General features: G+C 38.1%; 2 protein-coding genes across 6 annotated transcripts in view; one reads left to right on the forward strand and one right to left on the reverse strand.

Moving 5' to 3' along the window:
• The first annotated feature begins 1,978 nt into the window (after positions 1 to 1,978).
• On the forward strand, positions 1,979 to 12,236 carry LOC139116707 (uncharacterized). The gene is made up of 8 exons (XM_070679305.1): positions 1,979 to 2,202; positions 5,694 to 6,309; positions 7,139 to 7,450; positions 8,034 to 8,322; positions 9,500 to 9,751; positions 10,107 to 10,404; positions 11,056 to 11,113; positions 11,634 to 12,236. Exons 2-8 carry the CDS (start codon positions 5,725 to 5,727, stop codon positions 11,751 to 11,753), a joined length of 1,914 nt encoding a protein of 637 aa, XP_070535406.1. The 5' UTR covers positions 1,979 to 2,202; positions 5,694 to 5,724; the 3' UTR covers positions 11,754 to 12,236.
• Positions 12,237 to 16,116: 3,880 nt separating this feature from the next.
• LOC139116724 (dual 3',5'-cyclic-AMP and -GMP phosphodiesterase 11A-like) overlaps positions 16,117 to 26,554 on the reverse strand; it is a 116,071-nt gene continuing 105,633 nt past the window's right edge. For all 5 annotated transcript variants that reach the window (XM_070679333.1, XM_070679331.1, XM_070679335.1 and 2 more), the window contains 12 exons: positions 24,700 to 24,767; positions 23,053 to 23,196; positions 22,588 to 22,734; positions 22,050 to 22,157; positions 20,334 to 20,443; positions 19,753 to 19,843; positions 19,374 to 19,474; positions 18,888 to 18,965; positions 18,193 to 18,256; positions 17,839 to 17,913; positions 17,275 to 17,358; positions 16,117 to 16,930 (listed from right to left, as the gene is read on the reverse strand). In XM_070679333.1, the coding sequence (XP_070535434.1) occupies positions 16,736 to 16,930; positions 17,275 to 17,358; positions 17,839 to 17,913; positions 18,193 to 18,256; positions 18,888 to 18,965; positions 19,374 to 19,474; positions 19,753 to 19,843; positions 20,334 to 20,443; positions 22,050 to 22,157; positions 22,588 to 22,734; positions 23,053 to 23,196; positions 24,700 to 24,767 (1,265 nt within the window). In that variant the 3' untranslated portion in view covers positions 16,117 to 16,735. The remainder of the gene's footprint in view (positions 16,931 to 17,274; positions 17,359 to 17,838; positions 17,914 to 18,192; positions 18,257 to 18,887; positions 18,966 to 19,373; positions 19,475 to 19,752; positions 19,844 to 20,333; positions 20,444 to 22,049; positions 22,158 to 22,587; positions 22,735 to 23,052; positions 23,197 to 24,699; positions 24,768 to 26,554) is intronic.

The following is a 26,554-nucleotide window of genomic DNA, read 5'->3' on the forward strand; positions in this document are numbered from 1 at the left end:
TTAATCTTTATTGGTCGAGAATTGGAATTGTGAACGAAAGAATATGAACGATCAGTTCAACTGTCATCTTATTACTAACTTTCACTGTGGGCGATTTTCACCTGAAAATATACGCCTTCTGTTTTTTTACCCCTTCACAGATGTCTCATAAAGTTCGGTGTCTTCTATGGGGCTGTTGATCGGCATCCAATCGTACATGAGGACGTCGACAGACAACTTTTAGTACTGCCGATTTAATCTGCAAATGTGGCCTCATCCACTTTTCGTTTTAAGTTACACACTCGTTTTTATGAGTAATTTAATTGCATCATTTAGGGCACATATATATAACACTTTTGATAAATTTGAATAAATGAAGATCAAATTATCGCAACTTAGTTTCAATCGTGTTCAACGAACCTTGGCGACCTAATGCAACAGTTTCTATTGCAAGCAAGCTACAAAGTTTATGAATATGACTTGTATTGATGTCAGCCGCTGATAGTATCTTTTCAAAGCCGAAGAAATACAGTCGAGCGGGCAACTAATCATTCTTTATAACGATCAAATGCCTTGTTTGAATGCAATAGCTCAAGGCAGGGTTTGCATGTTCTCAACAGAAGCTCGGACTCCGATTGATTGTTATATATACACGTGGAGGTAGAACCGTTACCCCCGTTTTGCATGTAATAAAAGCATGGCCCCTTCCGTCTGCAGTTTCCCAGTTTCAGGGAATTGCAACCCTTGATTTTGTTGGCCCGCCCCCGACCGGCCATCATAACTGAGCTCCATGTCGCCTCCAATCGCTTTTTACAGTACTTGTACACAGTAAGTTTATTGCACTTGGAAGTAAGATATAGTATGTGCGTCATCGAGTAAGCGGAAACTAAATACAGATGCGGACAAGCCCTGACAAGCTAAGCTTACCAATCCACAAGACGTTATGACGAAACAGGTGCAGGATATCTACAGCTGTTCTGATAAACATTAAAGTACAGGTAGGTTTTCAAGCTTGACTATATTCGACATCGATTTTTCATCTTAACAGTGGAGCAATTTGCTTTTTTTCTTGAAGACCGTATCTAAACCTACAACATGTACCTATTTAAGACGACTGCTTGAAGAAGTGTTGAGACAGTCGGCCGCGGTAGACCTACACGAAAGTCGCATATTACTGTACCGTGCCGTATATCATGCCGGTAGAAGGTGTCAATTCAAATCAAAATGTGAAAGTATCGTATCCATTTAACCAACGTAATAATCGTAGTTAGACTTTGAGTCTAGATATCTTGCTTTCGTTAGAAACTATGGGGTGTGTTTCTATTTGTGTCATAAATAAGCACCTTGCTTGTCGTTGGCATAGGCTATTCGCCGCCTCAAATGGGGTCATCTTGGGTCACAGCCGTGAGACACGGCTGATGTATCGGCCGGAAATTTCAGTGTCTTTCATGAAACGATGTAAATAACATATTTAAAAATCATGAGTGCTTCATATAGTATTGAATCAGGTAGGGAAAGTTCACAATGCAGTATGTACTCTAGCTAGCAAAACGTTTCTGAAGTTGACAGCAACAAAGAATTTATTTCGTACTAGCCTATGTCAGTGATCTACCCGCTGGTATAAACTTGCATGCACGAGTACTGAACAGTCAAGAGTCACAAATCATCCTCGTGAACAAGGGTGTAACTGTACGGCCTAAGTTATCGATCAGATACAGTAACTGACAACACACTAGAGGACAGCTGACAATCGTTGTACATCTGAACAATTCCATTGCTCACTTTCATGTGAGGAGTCACAGGCACTCGACTCAACGCAAGCGATATTATTACTGCAGTTACTGGTTGCTACGTGCCACAAAGTGACCTACTTCCGCAATCGATTTGTTGATACTCGGTCACCCTAGAAACCGCAACTGACCCATAGGCAAGTAAAAATCGTTTAAAGGCCCCTTATCTTAATGATGATTATTCGTTTCCGTTTATCCATACTCAAAGATCCAGTGATCTCGTCGTTGTTGTTCACTGCCAGCATCCAAAACATGAATTCGAACGTGAATTGACGCGGAATCCTACACCGTAGAGATCATATATTGCATTCTATCTAGTGATGTCTTTGTACTCCAGTGATATGATGAATACTACGGTAAGCTCTCGCATTTCAAAGGCATTTTGTTGGGCTCCCCAGTGTAGGATTGCAGAGAACAGTTCTAGTTCGCTCAGGTTAGTTTCAATATTCTTGTTTGGTAGTATCCGGAGCTTTCAAGCCACGTTCAATAACAGTTTATGCACAGGCGCTCCTTAGCTGGGTAGTCTATGTCCTTAGCAGACTACCCAGCTAAGGACCGCCTGTTGTATGACTGCTGACAGTCGACGACATGCCAGAGTCAACTCAGGCCGACAGCGCATGCCGATCTATTCATGGGCAGACAGTGTTATATAACGTACTCGACCCTCTTCCATATCATTTATGGTGACTTCTGTCAGCCACTCATACTTATTACACTATTACATGGTCCCTCCTCAAACCTGACAAATGTTCGTGGTGGGACTGTGGTTCTTAGGAGGCCTGTTGTCCGTCCGGCGAGTTCAATGCACAAACAACACATACTGAAAATTCGCTAATTTGTAGCTGTTGAGTACACATTTTAAGGCTTTAAATAGCCAGGCTGCACTTGACAAGTGTTTTCATAGTGACGACCTGAATATTTTATTCGTATTCTTTTATTCTTTCTACATTTGAACCATGGATACGCTACCATTTGCCTAAATTGCCGCAATATAGCTAGACTGGCGTTAGCAAGGACAAATATTTATGATGCTGTAGAGAAAACTACGTGGATAGCAAATAAAGCCCGTACTGTGGTGGTTGGACAGCAAATCCGTACTTTGCGAAACGATCAAGTCTTGGAGACAATCACAAAGAGTTTTTAGCTCCCATAGCCATATGTATATATGGCAATGGAAGCTATTCTTATAGGCTAGGAAAATGTCTGTATGTCTGTATGTCTGTATGTCTGTATGTCTGTATGTCTGTCCGTCAACATCAAAAACTCCAAAACCGCTGCACATTTCATCTTGATATTTGGTGTGTAGATGGATGATGGGCTGTAGATGAGATTTTGTTCAACTGAAGTTGTCATTGCCAAAAATATGCAAATTAGTGCCAAAAAAGGCGTTTTTGGTAAAATATCCTTCTTCATAACCGCTGGTCAGACAGCTTTGATATTTGGTATACAGGTCCCTAGGGATAACCCAACTTGGATTTGTTCAAATTGTGATGAAATATGCAAATCTGTATTTTTAAGGAATTTTTTTGTCATTTTTGGTCAAAAATTTATTTCATCAAAACCGCTTGTCTGACAGCTTTGATATTTGTTATACAGGTCCCTAGGGATAACCCAACTTGGATTTGTTCAAATTGTGATGAAATAAGCAAATCTGTATTTTTAAGGAATTTTTTTGTCATTTTTGGTCAAAAATTTATTTCATCAAAACCGCTCGTCTGACAGCTTTGATATTTGGTATACAGGTCCCTAGGGATAGCCCAACTTGGATTTGTTCAAATTGTAATGAAATAAGCCAATCTTTTTTTTAAGGAATTTTTTTGTCATTTTTGGTCAAAAATTTATTTCATCAAAACCGCTCGTCTGACAGCTTTGATATTTGGTATACAGGTCCCTAGGGATAGCCCAACTTGGATTTGTTCAAATTATGATGAAATAAGCAAATCTGTATTTTTAAGGAATTTTTTGTCATTTTTGGTCAAAAATTTATTTCATCAAAACCGCTCGTCTGACTTGATATTTGGTATACAGGTTCCTACAGATAAACTAAATATGATATACAGAATATATGATGAAATCTGCAATTTTGTATTTTTGGTGCAATTTTTGCCATTTTTGGTCAAAAAATGTGTTTCTCAAAAACTACTTGTCTGATGCCTTTGATATTTGGTATACAGGTTCCTGGGGGTTCTCTTAGTGTGATATAGTGAAATTTGATGAAATCTTCAATTTTTGTATTTTTGGGTCAGTTTTTGCCGTTTTTGGTCAAAATATTTGTTTCTCAAAAGTTACTCATGTGATAGCTTTGATATTTGGTATACATTTTTATACATAATTATGATGAAATCATCAATTTTGTATTTTTGCAGCTAATTTTGCCATTTTAGGTCAGGCCATCCTGAATGAGCTATCAAAGATCTCAACCTTCTTCATCAATACATATGTCACAAAACGTTGCTCTCTTCATAACACAGCAGAGCTCTGTCGACCATTGGGTCGTTTGTTAGCTCCCATAGCCATATGTATATATGTTTACAAGTTTACATTTTATTGAAAATCTCAATAGCCACTGAGCAGATTAGATGAAAAATTAGCATGTAAGTACTTTGGGCTGACCTGAAATGATTGTGCACATCTTGGGTCAGTATCTTGGACTTGCTATTTTTCATGAATTTTTTTGTAATTTATTCCATTTTTGGTCAAAAAATCTTCTCTCTGAAACCACAAGTCTGATTGATTTGAAACTTGGTATGGAAGTGCATAGGAGTGACCTTTCTCAAATCTGGGAAAATCGTGGTGAAATTTACATATTTGCATTTTTTGGCCATTTTTTTCATTTTTGATCAAAAATTTTTTTTAACTCTGAAACCACACGTCCGATTGAGTTGAAACTTAGTGTAGAGGTTTTTACGGGTGACGTCAGTAAGATTTGATCAAATTCTGGTGAAATTTGTATAATTTTATTTTATTGGGGGAATTGTTTCTATTTGTGATAAAAAATCTTTTAGCTGATTTTAGCTTGTTTTGATAACTATATGGGAGCGACCAGTGACATTGTCACTATTTTTGACTTATCCAGTGTTATTAAGTGCGGTTATTGCAGGCAGGCATTTCACCATTGTTAGCTGGTCTTGACATTCTCGGATCCAGCGTTCATCCGCTTTGAACGCGAACTTGTGACGTATGAAAGCAATAATGATACAAGTCCTTACTTAAAGGGCCAGTAATGCTAGTTTTTGATGATTTTTTCATTATTTTTATTTTGTATGTCAATATCAAGTTCTTATTCTACTCCCTTATGAATGTTGAAACATCCACTATAGCGTGCAAACTTAGCATCTGTATGTGTAAAATGCATTGTTACTGTTCACATTTTAATACTAGTCCGGACCAGAATTCACTTGTCAACAACAACAATGCAGTTTACATATGTATAGACTGAGTTGACTAGCCGAATTCTCTGTCTCTCAACATGCTTTTGGGAGATGACCAAGAAATTATTATTGACTATAAAAAAAAATAGTGAAAAAATCATCAAAAGTTAGCATTACTGGCCCAGACATTAACGGATGCAAAGAATGGCAAAATGTAAGTTAGATATGTACATAGTGGGCATGCTGCATAAATATGTTCATTTAATTACAAAAAGGCATCCATGCAATAAATGATCGAATTGTTTTGAAGGAAAGTGGAAAAGAAAACGTAACTAATTAACTTATTTTCACATTTCCTGTGATAATGATATTTTCATCCTTTGAAGTCTATATCGCTACTCTTCAAACACTAAAATCTAACTAACAAAGAGAAACATGGTTTCCTTTGATTCATCTTTATTATGCATTCGTTCGTTCGATTGTTCACCCATTCGCACATTCAATGCTGCCCTATAATGATCCCATTTAGTTTGTTTTTTTCATTTTATTTCAGTATCTAAGGGCAGTCACAGGTAGCAAATAGGATGGGATCTGGTGCAAGTCACCGCAACAACGTCGTTGAGCCAAAACCCCAAACCGTCCAGGATGAAACGGCAAAGACGTACCTCCAGGAATACAAAAGAAGAAAGCTCGAGCATCCTGAGATAGATTTTCTAGAAAGTCATGCCAACGTCATCAAGGCCAAGTTTGAAATCGAAAACGGGATCAAAAAGCTTAAAACTGGCACTGAAGAAAACCTGAAGATGGCGGTCAACCAAATCAATGATGCGTTCTCGGATTATGTTTTTAAGATTTTCACGGAAGAGATTTGGAAAGACCTGGAAAGTGTACGAGTTCTCTGGGACCAGTTTGCCTGTGAAGGACTCGCTGATAAGCTTTGTGAATGTGCATCTTTATTGTACAAGAGCCTGCCCATTGAACTTGACAATGACGTCACTGAAAGCGGGAAGTTGTATATGCTAATCTTGAGACAGATTCTCAGGTTATGTGATAACAGCCGTATTGGTTGTCAGTGTGTGAAGGACAATGGATTCCTTGACGAAATTTTCCGTCTTTTGAAGAAGCCGGCCAGTGTGATCAGTACCAGCAAAGTGAAAGATGGCAAACTGGTAAGGGGAAAAAACAACCCCATTGTTAAAAGTTCCAAATTTTGCTGTTTTGGCCGAGTTCTTGTCCTGAAATCATATGAGATTCCATTAAGACCATATAGACCATGAGTTTTGGTGAAGCAGCAATAATCAACTCATTATAAAAATAATTGCTGGTAACTGACATAAATTACTTCCCTACCCTTCCGTCTGATCAATCGTAATTAAATTTATTTTTGCCTTTCGCTCACATATCTATCAAGATGCCGAACAATATGACAGGGCTCCCTGTCGACCCCAGTCTTAAAATATGAGTCAAGAGACGAAAGTCTTCCATTGCAGGAGGTGGAGAAAGTACAGTGTATTTGTTATTTCAACTTTTTAAGATTCACACAAATACCCTGTAAGACCCAAACTTTTACCTTCAAGTTGCGTCCAGGCAATGTTTTCTAAACGTATGCTAGCTTTCAAACTGTTTACATTTGTCTTGTTGTCTTCACACAATTATTTTATTTCAACCTAAGTAGCACCAATGCTTGGCAACATTGAAAGCTGAAAATTGAATGAACAATGATCATAATTTTGTGAGGTAGGCATGGGATCATAACACCAAACCGTTTATGTCCACGAACATTCCATTGTAAATGGAGCAATAATGTGGAGAAATATATTTGTAGGACCTTATGCGTCATAACCAAACTTTGATGCATTTAAAAAAATGAAGTATTTACCACTGTAGCTTTCACACACTATGAGGCACAATTTTATACACGATGATTACGATGTGAGCTTGACGTTCAAATGATTGAAAACCATGGATTTCAGTAACAAAGCGATTCTACATTTTCAGGATGTTAATATGATCACCTACTGTCACCTGGGAATTGTATGGAACTGTCTTAAAGGAGGAATAAATCGATCGTACTTCCAGGAGCGAGGTATAAATGACATCATGAACCAGTACAAACACTCGGAACATGTAATCTTCAAGTTGCTGGCTCACATGGTTTTAGACGTGGTGAATTTAGACCGTGATATGATGGACACTTATACGGACGACGATACGGTCACACACTGCCTGATGATCTTGCACGACAATGACATATCAGATTCATCCAAAGAAATCATTTCTTTTGAGAACGACGAAACATTCTCAATTGAGGTAACATTTTTTATCGTATTTGTCCTTTTATTCATTTAAAATATCGCGATGGTGATATCATGTATCGAGAAATTGTCATTGTTATAGATTGGCAAGCTTTTAGAAATGACTGCAGGACTTTCACGTGATCAAACTTAAATAAGCGGTATATGTTCATAATGCTCCTTTTCGTTGCTTGGTTTTCGCATCCAGAGGTCATTATCATTGTCATCATGATACTAGACCGAGGTCGTTCTTGTCCTGATAAGTTGTCCTTGACCAATTCATCGAGCCGAAACCCGATGATAATCAGCTGGACCTTTCGAAAATTTTCACCGACTTTGTCACTCTGAAATGCAACATGCTTGCCGTACTTGTGTCCATTTCTTCAGATTCAACTGGTCAGAGCAGTGCATGTGTGTATAGTGCCATGTCAATGTGAGGCAATATTCTTTCCTCATACAGGTACTCACTTTCCCTGACTGTAGCAAGACGAACGTTGTCATATTTTCACCTTTTTTCACAATTTTTTTTAAACACGAACTACCTTGCCATTAACTCTAGACGTTTCTTGTTTTAAAATGTTTACCTTTTCATATTTTAGGAAATAGCGTATTCCTTGCCAGCGACTGCAAGCAACAAGAATCACCACAAGACATTACTGAGAGCGGGAATTTTAAAAGTCTGTAATCAACTCATGAACAGAGTCAAAGAAGCAGAGCAGTACTACGGTGTTGAAACGATTTACCAGCTTTCATTCAATGCTGATTGTAAAGACGAAGTTAAAGAAAACAACGACATCATCAAAGCACTTCTAAAATTCCAATCTACCGGAAGTAGGAGACTCAAGAAGGCTGCAAATGGCGCCCTCTCCAACTTACAAGATACAAAAGGTGAAACTTTAAAAAACTAGTATACACTAATAGAAGCGTGGGCATTTTTGATACCTAGGAAGTTACACAGTCAGCACATTTTGCTCATCCTACAGTGGCATGACTAAACTATCAAAATAAAGCTAAAATCGGTATGTGATTTTATGCGTTCCACATTGCGTAGCTAGTGTTCTTAAGTGATGAGTGTAAGTCCGAACTCTGGCAGTAGGTAAAGTGTACAGCACACGCTGCTTTAAGTAGTGCGCGTCTCGATATTGAAAGAGAATGTTAAACGTTGGCTGACACTTTCCGCAAACAACTTTTAAACCATTCCCTTTCGAAAACTGTCACCAAAATCTGAAAATTTGGTACAAGAAAATCAAATAAGTACATATCATCGTTACCGACATTTAGATTTCAACATGGCATATAATTTTCTTTTTTCTCAAAAATAAGCCGTTCAAAATTATATTTTCACCTGAACGTAGAAGTTGGCGCCCACTAGTGATGCATTAGACTTGGTACACTTCTGAGAATAAAAAATAATTTTTTGAGTTCGATGTAGTAGAGTAATCGTGATTTTTTTTCTAACCGCTATGTGGCATAGCGGCAGATTTATTTGCACTCCCCAGAGCGATCACCTCACACACGCGCATATTCCACTACACGACTCCGTGAAGACGGATTGTATTCATTTCAGTGAAACCAATTCACACAAAACGTAATGCGTTATAATTTGCTTAAATGACTATCTTTTACACAGTCACGACTTGAACCAAGTCCTGTACTAGCAGAGAGTCCGAAAATCTGCCCTTCTATACCTTAATGCACAAAACTGTTCATCGTACTGTACGGAGTTAAATCGTATTTGTTGTATCAATCCAGATAACAATACCCAAAAAATGTCGCTCAGAGTATCATGTAATAGATACTTGGCACTTCTTATTTCTAACATTGAACGCCGACGCTAGAGATTAGCGATATCGAAAGTCTGCCTCTGGACTCAGGTTGAATTGGTCAAGTGAACGGTGCTTCGATCGTGAATAATTCGTACGAGGAAATTAAAGTAACACCGAACACATCTCAACACTTTGAAGTTTTAAGAATTGCGCGTGTTTGACCTTTTGTATACATACTTTATATGAATCTTGACTGATGTTAAGCAAATTTACGACTCGGCAACGTTCTTTTTTCACAGTGAAGGAAAAGGCAGTCATCGACCGATCGACCAATCAAGGCGGGCACATCATGATCAGTTACCCGTGGCGATTTCAGACATTGATCGTTAAGATCAAGAAGCACCTTGAAAGGAATGGCTATGCTGTATGGCTAGACGTTGAGAAAATGGGCGGATCTCTGACAGAATCTATGGCTGAAGCGGTCGACAATGCATCGGTTGTCTTAATTTGCATCGCGGAGGCATACTACGAAAGTCCAAACTGTAGACGAGGTGAGTTTATCGCAATTTTCATGATTTTTTGGAAGCTGTGCAGAGATTTAGAGGTTTTTTGCCTGCAACATCTTGATAAATTTCGCTTGCGTTCACTATGGAAACCCCAAACACGAAGGCATCTTACATTTATCAATGCTGATGTGAAGGGGCGATGTCTGCTGAATAAACTCTTTACCATCTCTTATGTGCCGCTTTTACTTGGTGAACACCGCATCAAAACCATTTTAGGTCCCATTTGTTTGATGTATGTCTTCCTCATGCGATCCTGCACAACGTTATTTTCTACTTGGTTGAGGGTAACTTTACCCAAGGGCAAATTATTGAAGAGTCAAATATATGCTCTTCCACACAGAAGCTGAATATGCCATGGAAAACGGCAAACACATCATTCCTCTAAGACTGGAAAACTACAAACCAAGAAACTGGCTTGGACTTGTTGTTGCGCAGAGATTATACGTCGATTTCACTACATCTGTCAGTAAAGGTATGGACGATTTGGTGAAACGAATTGGTAAACATGGAAAGACCGTATCTATTTCCAAGAACGTCACCTCAACAGATAGAATCAAACCATCGATGAGATATCATCCTGCGAAGAAATGGAGTAAAAAGGCTGTCGAAGTGTGGCTAGCACAGAATGATCTTCAATTGTAAGTTTTATAACGATAATACTTGTGTGTGTCCTTGTAATTTTAATCTTGCGTCAGTATGTGTGTACTGACATACATATATGTGTCGACTGCATTGAGAAATATTGATCGCCCTCGGTATATATTGTGCAAAATACGATGTACGGAGACACAATAATTCTTGAGCTATCGATGGATTGCCAACTGTTGATCTCAGATTCATCTATATTGTGTTCCATGTTCACAACCATCGGTATCCGACCATAATTTTGGTAGTTTGTCTGTGTTTTTGAAGCTGTCTCATATTATTCAAATGTAATCAGTACACTAAGCAAATCAGTGATGATTTTCGTACAACTATAGCGGTATATAATGATAGATAAAACAAAACAAAATATCGTTTTCAACAACATGTTCACCATCATCACCATTATCATAATCTTCGCCACTATTGTCGTCGTCACCTTTACCATTATCATCATTATTGTCGTAGTCATTATCACCACCATCAACGTAACATTTAATTACTAAGTACGATACGTCGATTTCTTTGATTATTGTTGACTGGCTTATGATTCAAATCAAAACGCTTTTTGTTCCTCTGAAGGAGATATTATAGTGCATGAGTAGCTTATGACCCTTGAAACAGTTGTCTCACTGTTTTCTTGTCAGTATGAGTGAAGACCTGACAGGACCAAACCTTGTGTCGATGATGTACCTGCGAATAGAGGTATGTTTGGCTTTATCATTTAACAGTTCGCGTGTCAACACTGGAGACTCAGCATATGATTGCATCCATGACCAATGGCTGCAGTGATATATCAAATGGTAAACTTAGAAGAATCGCATGTACGTTTTAACCTGAAATCTTATGGGAGCTTAAGGTAGTTCGCGCCGCGAAAATAAGACTTAAACTTTTACTCAAACTTTCATCAAGCAAACTATAAAGCATTCTCTTTCAAATCAAGAATAAAAATCGGGCTTCCGAGCAAATGTTGGTACTAGAGAAACAAGTTACCCAATATTTACCGATTTTTAAATTCAAAATAGTCGCAATCACTGTGTTATCTGTATGGAAAAATTAAATTCCCGATTTTCACAAAACTAAGCCGGTGAAATTTTATTTATACTTTAAGCTTCAAAATGAGCTCCACAAGTGGTAGGCCAAAAGAGTATTTAAACTTTTGAGAGTCCGAATATCTGTCCCTGAGCTGCGCCCCACCTTAACAGTTTTCCATATCTCCCCATAGGCGCCGGAGTTTTTCTATGACTATGCCTTCAAGAAGCTCGGAGTGGATGACGTAGAGAAGATAGGAAAACTAAGCAGCGCCCTCGACAAACTGGAATCTTTGAGTTCCACTGATTCGTAGTAACCCGACAATTCAACTCATGGCCGGTCATGTCAAATAAGGAATATAAACCTGCTGACGTGTAATAAAACTGACATTACTGAATTCCCAGTACACAAACAATAGGAGGTCAATATCAATGACAGTGGTCCACTGAGTGTTTGCCAATTGCCGCAAATTCATGCCGTTAACTACTTGACTCGGCAAGGACTGAATGAAATGACCCAAATATAAATATACATGCATGTTCAACGATATAACGTGTAGCACACAGATATATATATATATATATATATATATATATATATATATATATATATATATATATATATATATATATATATATATATATATATATATACATATACATAGTACATTAACATTCAAAACTTACTTTTCGTTCCTGAGGTTTGTGTGTATACATGATACATGCATAGATATATTGATCAGACTGACACAGAGACACATACATACACACACACATACATACATACATACACACACATACATACATACATACATACATACATACATACATACATACACACACATACATACATATATATACACAGACACAAATACACACAGACACTTACACATGATAGATGTATCTTATTATGCTAAAAACGCACATAACAGTTCGAAATTTACTGCAATGTTTCATAATCTACTGTATTTTGTCGAGGGACATAAATATTTAATGATTAACGTTGCTGTCGTATGGAGTACACGTTCTTCAAAACAGAATATGATTTCAATGTGAATGTTTTCTACGAATGTTTGACCGGCAACTTTAACCGCTGCGGCGGAACTTTTTTGGTCAGGGTGCCCAAAACGCCCCCACACGGCCGAGACTCGACTCTTCTTCCTTGAGGGGAAAGCATTTTATGAAGCTTTCTCCTCACCTGAATTTCCACATCCCTAGCAGTAAAACACAGTTTTTATCATGTATCTTCACATTTTTCCCTAGAGTTTCACAAAAATGGCTGCATAAAGGAAAAAATAAACTCGGGTACTGCTTTCCTTACAGTGTATCTTCGTTCAACTTGGTAACCAAAACAATGGAGGTACCCTATACGTGGTTTTCAGGTATAGACTACTGTAGTGTACACGTATTCCAGGTAGAGAGAACTGTAGTATTTAAACAAGAAAATGTTGCCCCTCTCAAGGAAGCAGAGGCGAGTATTCCGCCGTGTGAGGGCGTTTTTTCGGTATCCCCAAGAGGAAAAAAGCTCCGCCGGAACGGACAAAAGTTCCCAAAATTACCGAATTTTCCGTTTTTCTGTCGAAATTCTAATAAGTAAACTAGCTTTGCAGATGTAGCTTATGTTCAAGCATATAAATGACTTTGTTTGGAAACAGCCACCTAGCAGGTCAATTTTTGGATGAAAAGCGTCTACAGGAAGGTAAACTTTAATCCAGTCAACTTGAAAAACAAAGTGTTTACATTCTTTCTAGAAGACATTTAACTAAGAAACAATCGGGCATCTTCGCCAAATTAATTGGGGAAGATGCATTGTGAATGCCATTATCATGTAAAATATAATTATTCATAATTATAATTTGATGTCATCAGCTGGTAGGTTTGAAGTTATGACGATTATGTCAGGGTAATATTCGCCGGTAGGTCTATATTGTTTTGATTTCCATTCTAACTCTCATTGCCAAATGTTCAATTCTTGCAGTCAGAAGACGAACTTCCGATTGCATATCGTCTATTACTCTTTTTATCTTGTTACCAATTATTTGTAGAAATTCTTGGTGGTTTCTCTGGACTGAACGTGTCAGGGACATGACATAGCTTTCAGTTTAGTGTTTACAATGTCATGCTCATGAGAACCATTTGCCATCGAGTCGGAGAGACTGCCGGATGCCACACGCACTTCTTCCAGTATTCCTCGAATTTCTCCCTGATACCATTTCCAAACTTCGATTAGATAAGGTGGGGTACTTTTAGGAGTCCTTAGGGAAATTTCTTTCAGGTATTCGATTGGCAGGGGAGATCCAAAGGCGGTAGAATAAATGTAGATTCCCTTCGTCCCGTGTGACACGTTGCTTGCATCACCATATACTTATACTGTCCCATCAAATTTGATGCTGTATTTCTGGACATGTCACTAATTAGGGAAGTTCATTAAATATGTAAATTTGAAATAAATTGACGTGATACTGATAAACGTCTTTGTACACTCTTAAAGCAATATTAGGTCAACATGTGTATTAAGTTTCATCAAATTTGATGCAGTCTTTCTTGACATATTCCACCCAAATTACGAAACTTCATTAAATATGTCAAATAGCGAGACAATTAACGTGGTACCGCTAAATGTCTTTGCACAATATTGTGGCTCTGGTATATCTACATCTGTGACAAGTTTCATCAAATTTGAATAAGTATTACTTGACATTTTACCCGAATTATGAAAATTCATTAAATATGCAAATAAGTAATCAATCGGCACAATACTGCCACATGTTTTTTAGGGGTTATTACACGAAGTTTGGGCGATACCGCGTCGTATTCGAGTGATGTGTCCCTATTTTGACGAGTTGCGCAGCAACGAGTCAAAATACGGACACATCACGAGGATACGACGCGGTATCGCCCTAACTGCGTGTAATAACCCCTTTATCATACATGCATGCTTTGGTTATGAATGCTTTCCTACAGACGCTCCGAAATTAGCAACGAAATCAACTTGAAGTCGACCTTGCTTCCTCCAGTCTGTACTCATAAAAAGTTGGTTGCTAAGGAGTGATGACAACCGTATCACTTCTTGATATTATTCCGCTATTGGGCCATTCCACTGCAAAGGAGGGTTTATGGAGCACTTTTACAGCAAACAATTTAAATATTACGATGTCGACACAGGTTTTCACAATTTGAAGAAGATTTATTTTTACTTTAAAATGACGATGGATGTAAAACATAGGCGGAAGTTCACAAAATGGGTGTGTTTTCGTGTTTTAATACATAACCTCATCCCTGCGTGAAAGTTATGAGGCCGCCAAAATCGGGTCAAATACTCGCGCCACGCTCAAACTCTTATCGAGTATGAACAGCTGAGAGCTCAGAGCAAGCAGCTCTGCGACATCTATGACTGCATATACAGTGGATATAATACCCGTACCAGTCAGTTTATCTCGAAGAATTATACATGTTTTCAGACGTCAAATATGCCGAATTTACCATCTCAGTAAGCGGATTAGTGAATTCATGAAGTGAGTACACTGTAAGCTGTAGTGTCGTAACTCGTTCGTGATTTTGTTGCTGTACGAATAAAAGTACATTTCAAAGGTATTTCCGTCGTCTGCTCGTAAATTTTCCTTCCTGGTTTGCCTAAATAGAACTAAACTTCCTTAACAACCGAAGCGAAAGTTTGACTTTCCCTAGATGGTACATTGTATCTGAAACCCGCACCGCATCGGTGCCACCAGACACGATCATGACCTGTGAACTGACAGGTACAAATCGGAAATATCATGTGCACCTTCAACCTTGTCTGTCGCGAGTATTTTCAGTGCGGTTGGATTTTCGTGGCTCATTTACGACTGTAAACGATGTAATTCATCACCCAGATATTTTAAGCTCATTCAACAGGGAACTTGTCGTAAAGCGGTTCTATCATGATGCTCTGTCAACCGATATCTTTACGTGTAATGACACTTCCATGGTGTAATCTTCAGCAGCGTAGACGACACGAAATACTGCAACGTATGGGACCGGCAGTGACAGGTGTCGGCAAATGATACAAATTTTCAATACGTTTGTTTGTATGTTTTGGTACAATTGTACTTTTGCCTAAGTGCAATGCCCATGAAGTGACTGCAAACAACAATATTTTGACCTTTATGATAATGACGTTTCGGATTGTAATTTGTCTTATTCGCTCAGCTGTTTTATGTGTACATATACTAACGAAGGTCACGCGTACGCGTAACTGAAAGTCGTTCGGTTACAGTGAAAATATAATTCGTATTTTCACAAGTTAAAATATGGGTTCATATCAGTACCGTGTGAACAATAGGAGAATGGCAATACAGGCATAGCATGTATGATAATGTTCGATATTAAAGCTCTGTCTGACCAACCTGCACAAAGTTTCATCAACTTTGGCGCAGTCTCACTGGAAACACTTTTCCTAAAAATCACTAATGATACAAAGTAGCACAAATTCTGCATGCTAAATCCGAAACAATGGACATGCAAATGTATGCCACATATTATTCTTATTCAAAATTTGAATTGGGTTAGGCATGTCTGAGTTATCAGCGTGGACGGACGACGGACGGATGCACGGACGCACGTACGGACGAAGGCCAATCCGTAAGTACCCCGGGCTTCGTCCGCTGGGGACTAACAAAGCACAGATGAAGGTTATAGTTTTGTAAATTTCGTTTATTTTACAAGATCACAACAATCCATTCTCGTGAGAAAACCAAGTGTCGCTTCAAGACACCCGTCTGACAAAGATTCGTAAATCCCGTCAACTGAACGTTTCCCATTGCAGCTGGATAAGTATTTCTCAATAAACTAAAATCACCCCATAATACAAGTTGGTAGCAAATGAAATTATCGCCTCATCGCGGCGACTCGAATAACGACACCTTCCCTGATTATAACGAGATATCCCCATAGCCTGCAAAGCAGTGATAACGTGTAATAAAAGATATGGTCGCTCGAAAAAGTTTTGTAGTTATGTCCGTTGCATATATCTAATCCTTTGATATAGATCATCCCAGATCATTCTCAAAATTTGAAGATCAAACCTGATGTCTTCCAAATCATCTTCTTCTGAATACATTTTTTACAAATATACAGTCTTTCAACAAATTCCAGCTGCAAATAATAATGACAAGCCTCTTTTACATGGCCATAGATATTAATCAGTGAAGTGTGCCATGGCTCTATAACATCATTCTGTTATTTATATATACTGTAAAGTCAGGTCTCAAGACCAAGAAGAATAAATGGCACCCGCCTTTTCGATCTGACCAATAACCTATATATTTTTTGACGATTTTCTTAGTCTGTTTGTCTTGGTCGCCTCGCCGGCGTGCAGACCATCGCTGGCTGATGTTCCCCTTGATGCGTCCCCGGCTGATTTTCTTCTTGTAATCAAGGAGGACCACTTAAGTCGATTGGCTTTCACTCCTTCATACATCACGTTGAGTTTCGAGTCAATTTTCTGTAAAGCCTAAAAGCACATTAAAGATCAGATGGCGAGTCTTTTACGTTTCAATATCATCATTCTGTATTATGCTAAGTGCCCAACTCCAATATGACGATATGAAAGCGATAAAAACAATTTGCAACCCCTCGAAAGCATTTTGCTGTCGATATAGCTTATACATATACTTGAACTTACATCCTTCGGGTGAAGTTTTAGCGAACATTTTAATTATACTGACTGTATTATCAAAAAGTTGAAATAAAGGGTTACTGGAAATATGCTAAATACAGCAGCATAAGATTAACTAAAGATGTATTTGTATATTTGTATGCTTGATATAGCAGATAGTATAGGGGACTAAATTATACCTGATATAGCGGAATGCACACGGTATCAATGAAACTGACTTGCATCTGTGGTAATTCGTCTTTCCGACTTCTATCGAACATAACCTGAAGACAGGAGTAAATAGTAGTACAGCATGATTGTGAGTAGAAGTGGTGTTAGTTTAGTTGTATAACTGTAATGATGTAGCATTACGGATTCGTACAGAGATTGTTTGAGTCATAAGCATTTACTGTGTAAACATCAAGGAGGCCAGCGTCACTTTCATCAAATTCTGTCCTGTACAAGTGACATGGATGGCTTCATAAGGCACGCTCTTTTCACCTGACGTTATTCAAGGGATAATACTACACCTAGGAAAAAGTGCGTCTTACTTTTTTACGCATTCTCAAATTAAAACTTTGTAGCTTATTTTCTTTGTATCATTTCGAACAAAGGTAAATTAACTTCCAATAGACTTGTTTCAATCCGTGATTAACGGATCATACTTCATTATGTTGGGGACTGTGTTGCGGGTGCACTGCGTATTTCACTTACTTTACCTTTCTTTATTTTAGCGTTACTGTACATGTGTTTGTATTACTTACGTGCGGTTCAATATTCAGTTCTTTTCTTTCCTTATCTCCTTGAGCGAAAAATTCTTTGGTTACCAACTCAACCACCTGAAATGCATTTTCAAAGCAGTGAAACTATAATTATCTGAATGTAAAGCCGCAATAAATGAATTTAATTGAACCAATATTGAAAGGAAAATAGATTCGACGAAGGTTTTCATTGGAAGTCCCTCTCCTTGTCTCCCTCCCCCTTCTTCTCCCTCTCCCTTTCTCTTCACCCCTCATACATACACACTCTCTCTCTCTGTCCCCTCTCTCTCTCTCTCTCTCTCTCTCTCTCTCTCTCTCTCACCATGATATAACCATACATGCATACATACAACTTACATGTTTTTGAATTTCCCACGGCTTTGTGATAGCTCCTACGTCACACGCCGTCATTAACATTGCCCTGGAATATAAATAGATAAAACAATGTCGCATGATCTAAAAAAAAAACTAAAAAACCACAAGAGGATAGTGGATTGTCTTGCTAGATTCTCCTTGCATTTGATTGATTATTCGCGTATCCGCATATAACCTGTTCATAAAAAGTTTTATAGTACAAACATTGCCGATTTGCTCAATCATTACTGTATACTTCATAGAATACGGTGACCCTCTTCAGCTATCGAGTACATGCAACTATCATTTGAGATATTTTGAAGGTAGAATGCGCTTCGGTACAGATGTTTAGACGCTCAAACTTTTACAATTCTTTTCTGATATACCACTTGTTGGGGTTGATTTTCAAGTTCTTAGTGTAAGAAAACTTATCATTGTCTTAGTTTTTCGAAAATCGAACTTTTATTTTTCTTAATAGTGTTAAGGCAGGGACATTGGCCATTTTGAATGTCAAAACTTCGATAAATCTTGGGTAATTTGTTTCACTTGTACCACTGTGAAAATTTGCATCGTGACCCCTGATAGTTATTCTTGATTTTGAAAGTGAATGGTTCAAAGATTCCTTGACAAAAATTTATGCAAAAGTTTGAGTCTTTCACTTTCGAGGTGCGTACTATCTTAAGATCCTTCAACCGTACCTGAGTGTGTCCCTATGCTCCTTGAGTTCCCAATTGTATTGGCTACTCTCCGTGAGTGTGGTAAAAGTGTTCCTTAATCTGAAAGAACCAATGTACGTGACTTTGTTTACAATTTAGTGACCGTTGTTTGCCCTAGAGTATCAACCGAGACTTTTCAGATATTTTCTTAAAAATTCCAGTGAGTTACGTGATGCATGAGGACATTGATGCTGTAGGTATGCATGTACACTGCAGATGCCATCAACACATCATTCTGATCCTTTAAGCAGTCGTTCCATACCTGTGCATGATACTTTTGGCTGATTTGGGTCTTTGAAATTAATTTAAACATTATTTCTTTACATCTGATTCAATACATCCATTGCATAGTGACAAAGTACATGAGAAATAATACAAGAACTTACAGAAGTAAAATATGCTTTGGAAACCTCATAGAATAGAAAATCAGTTGTATTTTCTATCCCAAAATAAGTTATCCACACTCACTTGAAATACTGGGCAAGGTCTGTTGCTAGAATTGCATGTTTTAAAAGCTTCATAACTTGTGTATACTGTTCTGACGTGAGTGTCGCGAAGATATTGTGGTCCTGTAATTCAAAGAATATTTAAGACAAATGTAAAAACATGTTGGCTACAGTCGATATCACAACATGGTAACTATTAAGGAGTTGACCATCGAACAGTCTAACCATTTAACCATTTCAAGCGAAAGCAAAAGTTTGGGTTGTATATTTCCCTTAAACTGCATCTGCATGTAGTCTGCTGCAGGTTCTACTGCGTTCATCCACAGTTCCCCCCCATCCAGGGGGACTGTGGTTTATCTAGATAGATGCACAAACTACACCCGATGAAAGTGTATTCTTACCTGACTGTTCAAAATCATGACTGCGTGGTTAAAATGATGATACTCCATTGTTGCCTTTGCACCATATAATTGCGACAGCGACGAATGACTCCTTGGTAGGAAAAAAATGTCATCAGAAATTAAACCCAATCTTTGTCTAGTTTCGGCAATGAACTTTTGTTCCATAATGCGCTACACTTACTAATGAATGCCGTCGACAAGCTGGTCACCGTTCTGAACACGGATATAAAAAACCTGTCGAAAGAGGGCGCAATAATGCCGGGGCAGACGCACCGGGCTGCTCATGCATGTTATGAGTCCTGCAACCAGTGAATCCGAGGTCTGTACAGTGAAATTGACCATTTCCCGTCGTTGATAATGTTGTTATCATGTTAGAATTTATCTAAACAGAAATTTAGCCATAAAATCCTAGAGCTATAAGATAATATTTTCCGAAATGCAGTTGAATTTTGAATTTTATACCACTTCAGTAAAATGAGTGTTTAACACGGCCCAGAAAAATTACTGACTTACAAAAGAAAAACTCCGACCAAAAAGTGATACATAGATACTGAAACTCCATATTGCCATTACCCACTTACTTCAATTGGAAGGCATTGTTTGTTCCTCTGTGATCTAAATCGTGACAAATACTTCCTACGAGCAAAGCTAGTTGCTCAACGTCTGTCAAAATTTCCTTCATACAAGTTCCCTGCAAATAAACAGAAAACGACTGTTGGCAGAGATGCACAGAACAAAAAGGTGTCGATAATTTCGAAAGTATTGAACACGTTTCTGGATTTTTCTCTGTATCATGACAGCGAGAAAAAATAAAGATCTACACATTATATGTCTCCATGTTTGATGAAAAAAACGTTGGCAGGTTTCAATCCGTTGACGAAATATCACGGCTCAAACGTATTTGCTTGGTGCATCGGCAAAACTGGTCTTTAATTCCAATTTCCACCCACGATGTCTTGTTACGTTCAAAGACATCATATCTAGACGGCCATGTGACGTCAATTCTGAAAGCTAAACAATACGGGCGTATTAACGAAAAATCTCACAGCGTTGTGTCTTTTTGTCTATTTCGTCTCATGAAGTGATGTTTCAAATGTCAACAGCTACGTCACCGGCCTACATCATTTACAGAAAGTACGCGTAAATGGAAAATCTAGTGCAAGACAGATAGACCATTCAAACGACATGACGTCGGATAAAACACTTAAAATTATAAGAAATATTCAGTTGTGAATATTAGACAGCCAGCTGAACGCATCATTCAAACTCCTATAATTTCCTTGAAGTCAATTTCAACATGTAGCGTAGACTCGTCGCTTTAGGGACTTTCTAACATAAACCATACCACTGTCTGAGCGACACATCACTCCGGGACTCACTTCTAGAACATTAATGAAAACACTGCTCAGATTTTCCCGTTTTTGTCGTGGAAATCATTCAGAATCTTGACCGATAATAACGATTCATTTAGATAAGCCGATACAATTAACTTTCCCGTATGCGATTCCTAAAAGTTACATTGCTCGTCGCAGGTTTGCTTCGTTCATAGTAGAGAGGGCTGGTGTACACTCACGAAATAAAGAATTAGTGGGAAATAGGTTTTAAAAACCTCCGATAATATATTCAAGCTTCAAAACAGTATGTACTTCTGCGTCGCCTTGCATACACTGTGTGACTAATGAGATGCCTTACAAGTATGATCTTGTTCAAAAGTAGAACACGTGACGCAGACAGCCATTCGTCGCTCAGTCGCCATGTGAAATATTTCTGAGTGTTATATTGCAATATCATAAACAAGTTTTTTTTGTTGTGAAAAAACAGCTACTTCTACAACAATCATTAAAGTAGTACGCGCCTCGAAAGTGAAAGACTTAAAATTTTGCTCAATTTTTCTAAAGAATTCTTCAACCATTCACTTTCAAAATCAAGAATAAAAATGGGGGGGTCACCTAGCAAGTTTTGGTACTGGAGAAAGAAATTGCTCAATATTTTACCGATGTTTGAAAATCAAAATGGCCGCCATCCCTGTGTTAACTTTATGGAGAAAAATAAAGTTTTCGATTTTCAGAAAACTAAGACGGTGAAAGTTTTTCTTACTTCAACAGCTTCAAAATGAGCCCCACAAGTGGTAGATCATAAAAGAATGGGAAAAGTTTGAGAGTCCAAATATCTGTCCCCGAGGCGCATTCTACCTTAACGGGGCAGTCAATTTACACAGTGTTGGCGACTACATAACGCCTACGATCGAACGTTGCTTTCGTCGTAAAATTATAATGTAGGACTATTTTTCTCCTTACCTGTAATATTGCAAACATGACTTGCTGCACATTAAAAGCGTGACGGAAGTTGTGATACGACACGTTGCGATAATTCTTCCGCACAGTGAGCAAAAACCGACACATTGTCTGTGTGAGAAATAAATGGAGTACTCAATTCAGCAAAGCTCGATTGCAGCACTACTTTCGAATGACTTTCTTGAATTGTCACTTACTTCTTTCTATTTTAATTCGTTTTGTTTTGTTTTGTTTTCGTTGTTTTTGAGAGCATTTTATTCATTGCATGGAAATCCTTTTACGGATGTGTTGAAAACCAAAGACATTTGAATTCAAAATGTGAAATGCCTATTTTTGCTGGTCCTTATCGCTGCTCGAAGAAACCACTTTTAAATCAATGATGTCCCCGTGTCGAAGGTCTCTGAATGGAATGATCAATTGTAATAAGGATACATAGGGGACTTGTAGGAGTACTTTAGACTGAAAATCAGTCATCTATAATCATTTTGAGAAAAGAAAATCACAACATTTGTAAACAGCTCATTTTTATTCTCCACCTTACCTCGTAGTTGATGTTGAATTTCTCGATCATCCCGGAATCCGTAAAGATGCCGAGTGAAGCCTTCAACATTCCGTCCGGATCCAGCTCAAAATCATCGAAATCCATAGAATGGATTTTCGCAAGGCTACTCTCGGGTACTGTCGTTTTCTGTTCATGAAACATAATTTGCTATGTGAACGTTGTGATATCAGAAGCCACTTTCTGTCAAATTATGAAAGTACACATATGTTGTTTCTATATGCGATAGTATTAATGCTATGCATTGTAATAGAATATACCGTTAAAAAACCACCAGTCTAAAATCGTAAACTTTGATGAGTTGGTTTCAAAGAATAACAATTTACCCAGTGCATTACGATATGGTAAGCTTGAGCGACAACAAGCGTCAATAACACAGTCATTGTTCAATTATTGGGAAAGTCAATGGCTGTATGATGTCATTTGACAGATGGGCAAAATACGTACCTCCAACTTCTCGACGTCATACTGAGTGGAGCATGCGTGGTAAGACACAACTTCAAGGGCAACTTTCTGCTTTGCGACAGCCTTGCACATTTCATTGTACATGATCGTATTATTGATACCTAGACCACAGAAAATTGTGAAAGCCTTGGAAAGAAAATTTGAGAAGTAAGATTAAGATTCAAGAACCGTTGACACAGACGTAGTTTCAAATCTTATAAATCCATGTATGTATGTATGTATGTATGTATGTATGTATGTATGTATGTATGTATGTATGTATGTATGTATGTATGTATGTATGTATGTATGTGTACGTATGTATGTATGTATGTATGTATGTATGTATGTATGTATGTATGTATGTATGTATGTATGTATGTATGTATGTATGTATGTATGTATGTGTATGTATGTATGTATGTATGTATGTATGTATGTATGTATGTATGTATGTATGTGTATATATATGTATGTATGTATGTATGTATGTATGTATGTATGTATGTAGTATGTATGTATGTATGTATGTATGTATGTATGTATGCATGCATGCCTGCCTGCCTGCCTGCCTGCCTGCCTATCTGTCTCTCTGTCTGTCTGTCTGTATGTATTATGTATGTATGTATGTATGTATGTGTGCGTGTGTCATGAGAAACACTGCCATCAAGTTGTTATTAGATTAGAAATAATCGCATAATGGAATAAACCTTTTACTACAGTGAATTTAGTATCAGGGGCCGACTACGCATGACCTGTTGATGCATGTATACTGTATGTACTCAATAAAATTGATTTACATGAAAGTGGAGGTGAAATTACCTCTTCTACTAATGGGTGTACACGGTCATCATTCAAATGAGGCAACAGGAATACAAACAATGGTAAGATTCCATCATTTGACTCCCCATTATGTCATCATAAAACTCAGAAACGAACACACAGCAAATGTCGACTTTGTGTTAGGGTTGCAAAACCCTAACGGACTAGGTGATATGATTCTATGGAAAGATACTTTACTTCATCAGTGGTTTTTACGTCACTCCTGGCAGGGCTTTGTTTTATTGAATTTCTGAGGTTCACGTTTCTCTAAGACTGCCTGATCAAACTTGATGGGGATGAGTAGCTGGGTTCTAAAACCAGATTACTGTTTCTAAGTCCACCCTTTTCATCACAAAATCGAATTACAGGTCAAGCTGCGCACGCCGGTTTCACGATGTTGACGTGTTCAACCGACACGACAAACCACACAGGTAAGGTGATCGTAATTTGATTATGGACTGGCTGCGATACGCTTAAGTGAGTTAGAGGTGAGCTAGAAATGCTGGCCATAAGTGACAGTTGGGCCAATCTCGATACTCTTAATTAAATTTAGTGTGCATGAGTTCGTGCTGGGAAGGAGGGTAATTTTCAGGCGACACAATCTTGGAAACACTTTTCCATCAGCGCCGCAATCTAGCGATGTAAGGTCCGAATGTACTTAAATACGTGGACGACTGCATTATATTCGCTGTCATAGTGACCTGGGCATGCAAGAAATCCAAAGATGAAAGCAGGGCAATATGATTGATCCCCCTGCCCGGGCAAGGGACAATATTGCCAAAGATTTCACTCCGTAAAAGGTACAGATCGGTATCTGCGATCACTAACCTCAAAAAGCTGCTCATCATTTTCATCGAATGGGTGTCCGTCTGTCCGGTTCACAATTTGTGCAACACCTTGAAAGGAAAAAAATAATAAGAAATATGATAGCATACATACACCTCAGAGATTCTGCTCTTGCGGATGCCAGGGAACACAAGGAACGCAGTCCTTATATTTGTGTGACAGCGCCCTCACACAGCGTACTAGTATGTACGAGCGATGGTTAGCAGTCTACTTCGACATCGGAGGACTCGCTTGATATTTATGTAAACTGTTCCGATATGGGTGCTTCTACAGACAAAACCAGCATGTAATCTGCCTATATCTAGCACAACTATGACTTCTTACGAGAGATGTATCGATGAGAAACTGTATTACAATTGCTGAAGGGAGCGTGACTTTCGGATGAGCAAGTACGCAGTTCTGACGATCCTAAACTCTCCCCAGGCATGAACTGATTTGTCGTTTCATTGAGTATACCACGATAGTTTTTAACTCTCTGTACTGGTGAGTTTGGTACAGAGAATATGTGAGGAATGGCCGTCATGCAATTTTCACTGCAATACCCCTTTGAAATTCCCAGACTAAATACTGATTACGTACTTAAAAAAATCCTCAGCTATTGACTGTCTTCCAACGTTCAATAATCTACATAGATGGGGTAAGAAAATTTCCTCAAAGTGTAAACTTTGCGGTAATACCCAAACCCTTCATCATGTTCTGAATGGCTGCAAAATCATGCTTGAACAGAATAGATACACGTGGCGACATAATAATATTCTGAATTATATTTTTCAAATTTGTGCTTCATCAGTTATGGACACATTATCTATTTACGCCGATTTACCAGGTCATACAAAAGGTACCATCCCGCGCAATGTTTTATGTACACCTGACCGTCCTGATCTTGTTATTCTGTTCAGTAATGTAAAAAGAATGATCATTTTTGAACTGACAGTACCATTTGAATTTAATATCGAGAGACGTCATAATGACAAATGCATGAAATATTCACATCTTGTTAACTCTTTACAAGCTCAAGGTTATTCGACTGAATTCATTCGTTTTGAAGTCGGGTCGAGAGGACAAATAACGACAGACAATAAACTCAGACTTCTACAACTTCTTAAGGCACTGAAATTAAGTAAACAGCATAAAACCGTGATACGTGATATCAGTAAACTATGCCTTATCTCAAGCTATTGCCTATTTCATGCCAAAGATGAACCATCATGGTGTGAGGCTTCAATATTGTCTTCTTCCAAAAGTGCAACTACTAAATAGCATTGGATAATGTACATTTACCAACCAATCAATATGTTCATCTGTATTACACAGATTATTTTGCTTTTGTTTTGCGCAGGTTTTTCCTTGTCAAATGTTTTATTGGTTTTTTTTTCTTTGGCAAGATGTTATACGTCATGTTCTTCATTGTTATTGTATTGTGTTGTTTGCCCTGCCTCTTGCCAGTTCGAGGAACATTTTGCCTTTCTCATATTCGGCTGAGGACCTGGTTTTTTTGTGTATCTTCTTTTTATTGATTATGAAATAAAAAGTGATTTATACTAATTAATGCATTTGGTATTCATTATGATCTTGAAATATCAGAATCGATTTTGATTCTTAAACAAGATTAGTGGGGAATGAATTTGTTATTGCCAACGTCAAAGCACAGCAAAATGTCAATTCATAATTGCAGCGCAGTGCAGCCACAATTGCACAACTTCCTTCTATAGTAAAGAAGTTGTCCAGCTATCGCCTGGCTATATCGAATGTACAGGAACATGCATTTGCATGATAAAGAGTATGAAAAATGACTTTCATTTTAGTGAAGAAGAAATATGTTCTCACACAAGCTAAC

The sequence above is a fragment of the Ptychodera flava genome, chromosome 18 (genome assembly GCF_041260155.1).
Source record: "Ptychodera flava strain L36383 chromosome 18, AS_Pfla_20210202, whole genome shotgun sequence".
NCBI lineage: Eukaryota > Metazoa > Hemichordata > Enteropneusta > Ptychoderidae > Ptychodera > Ptychodera flava.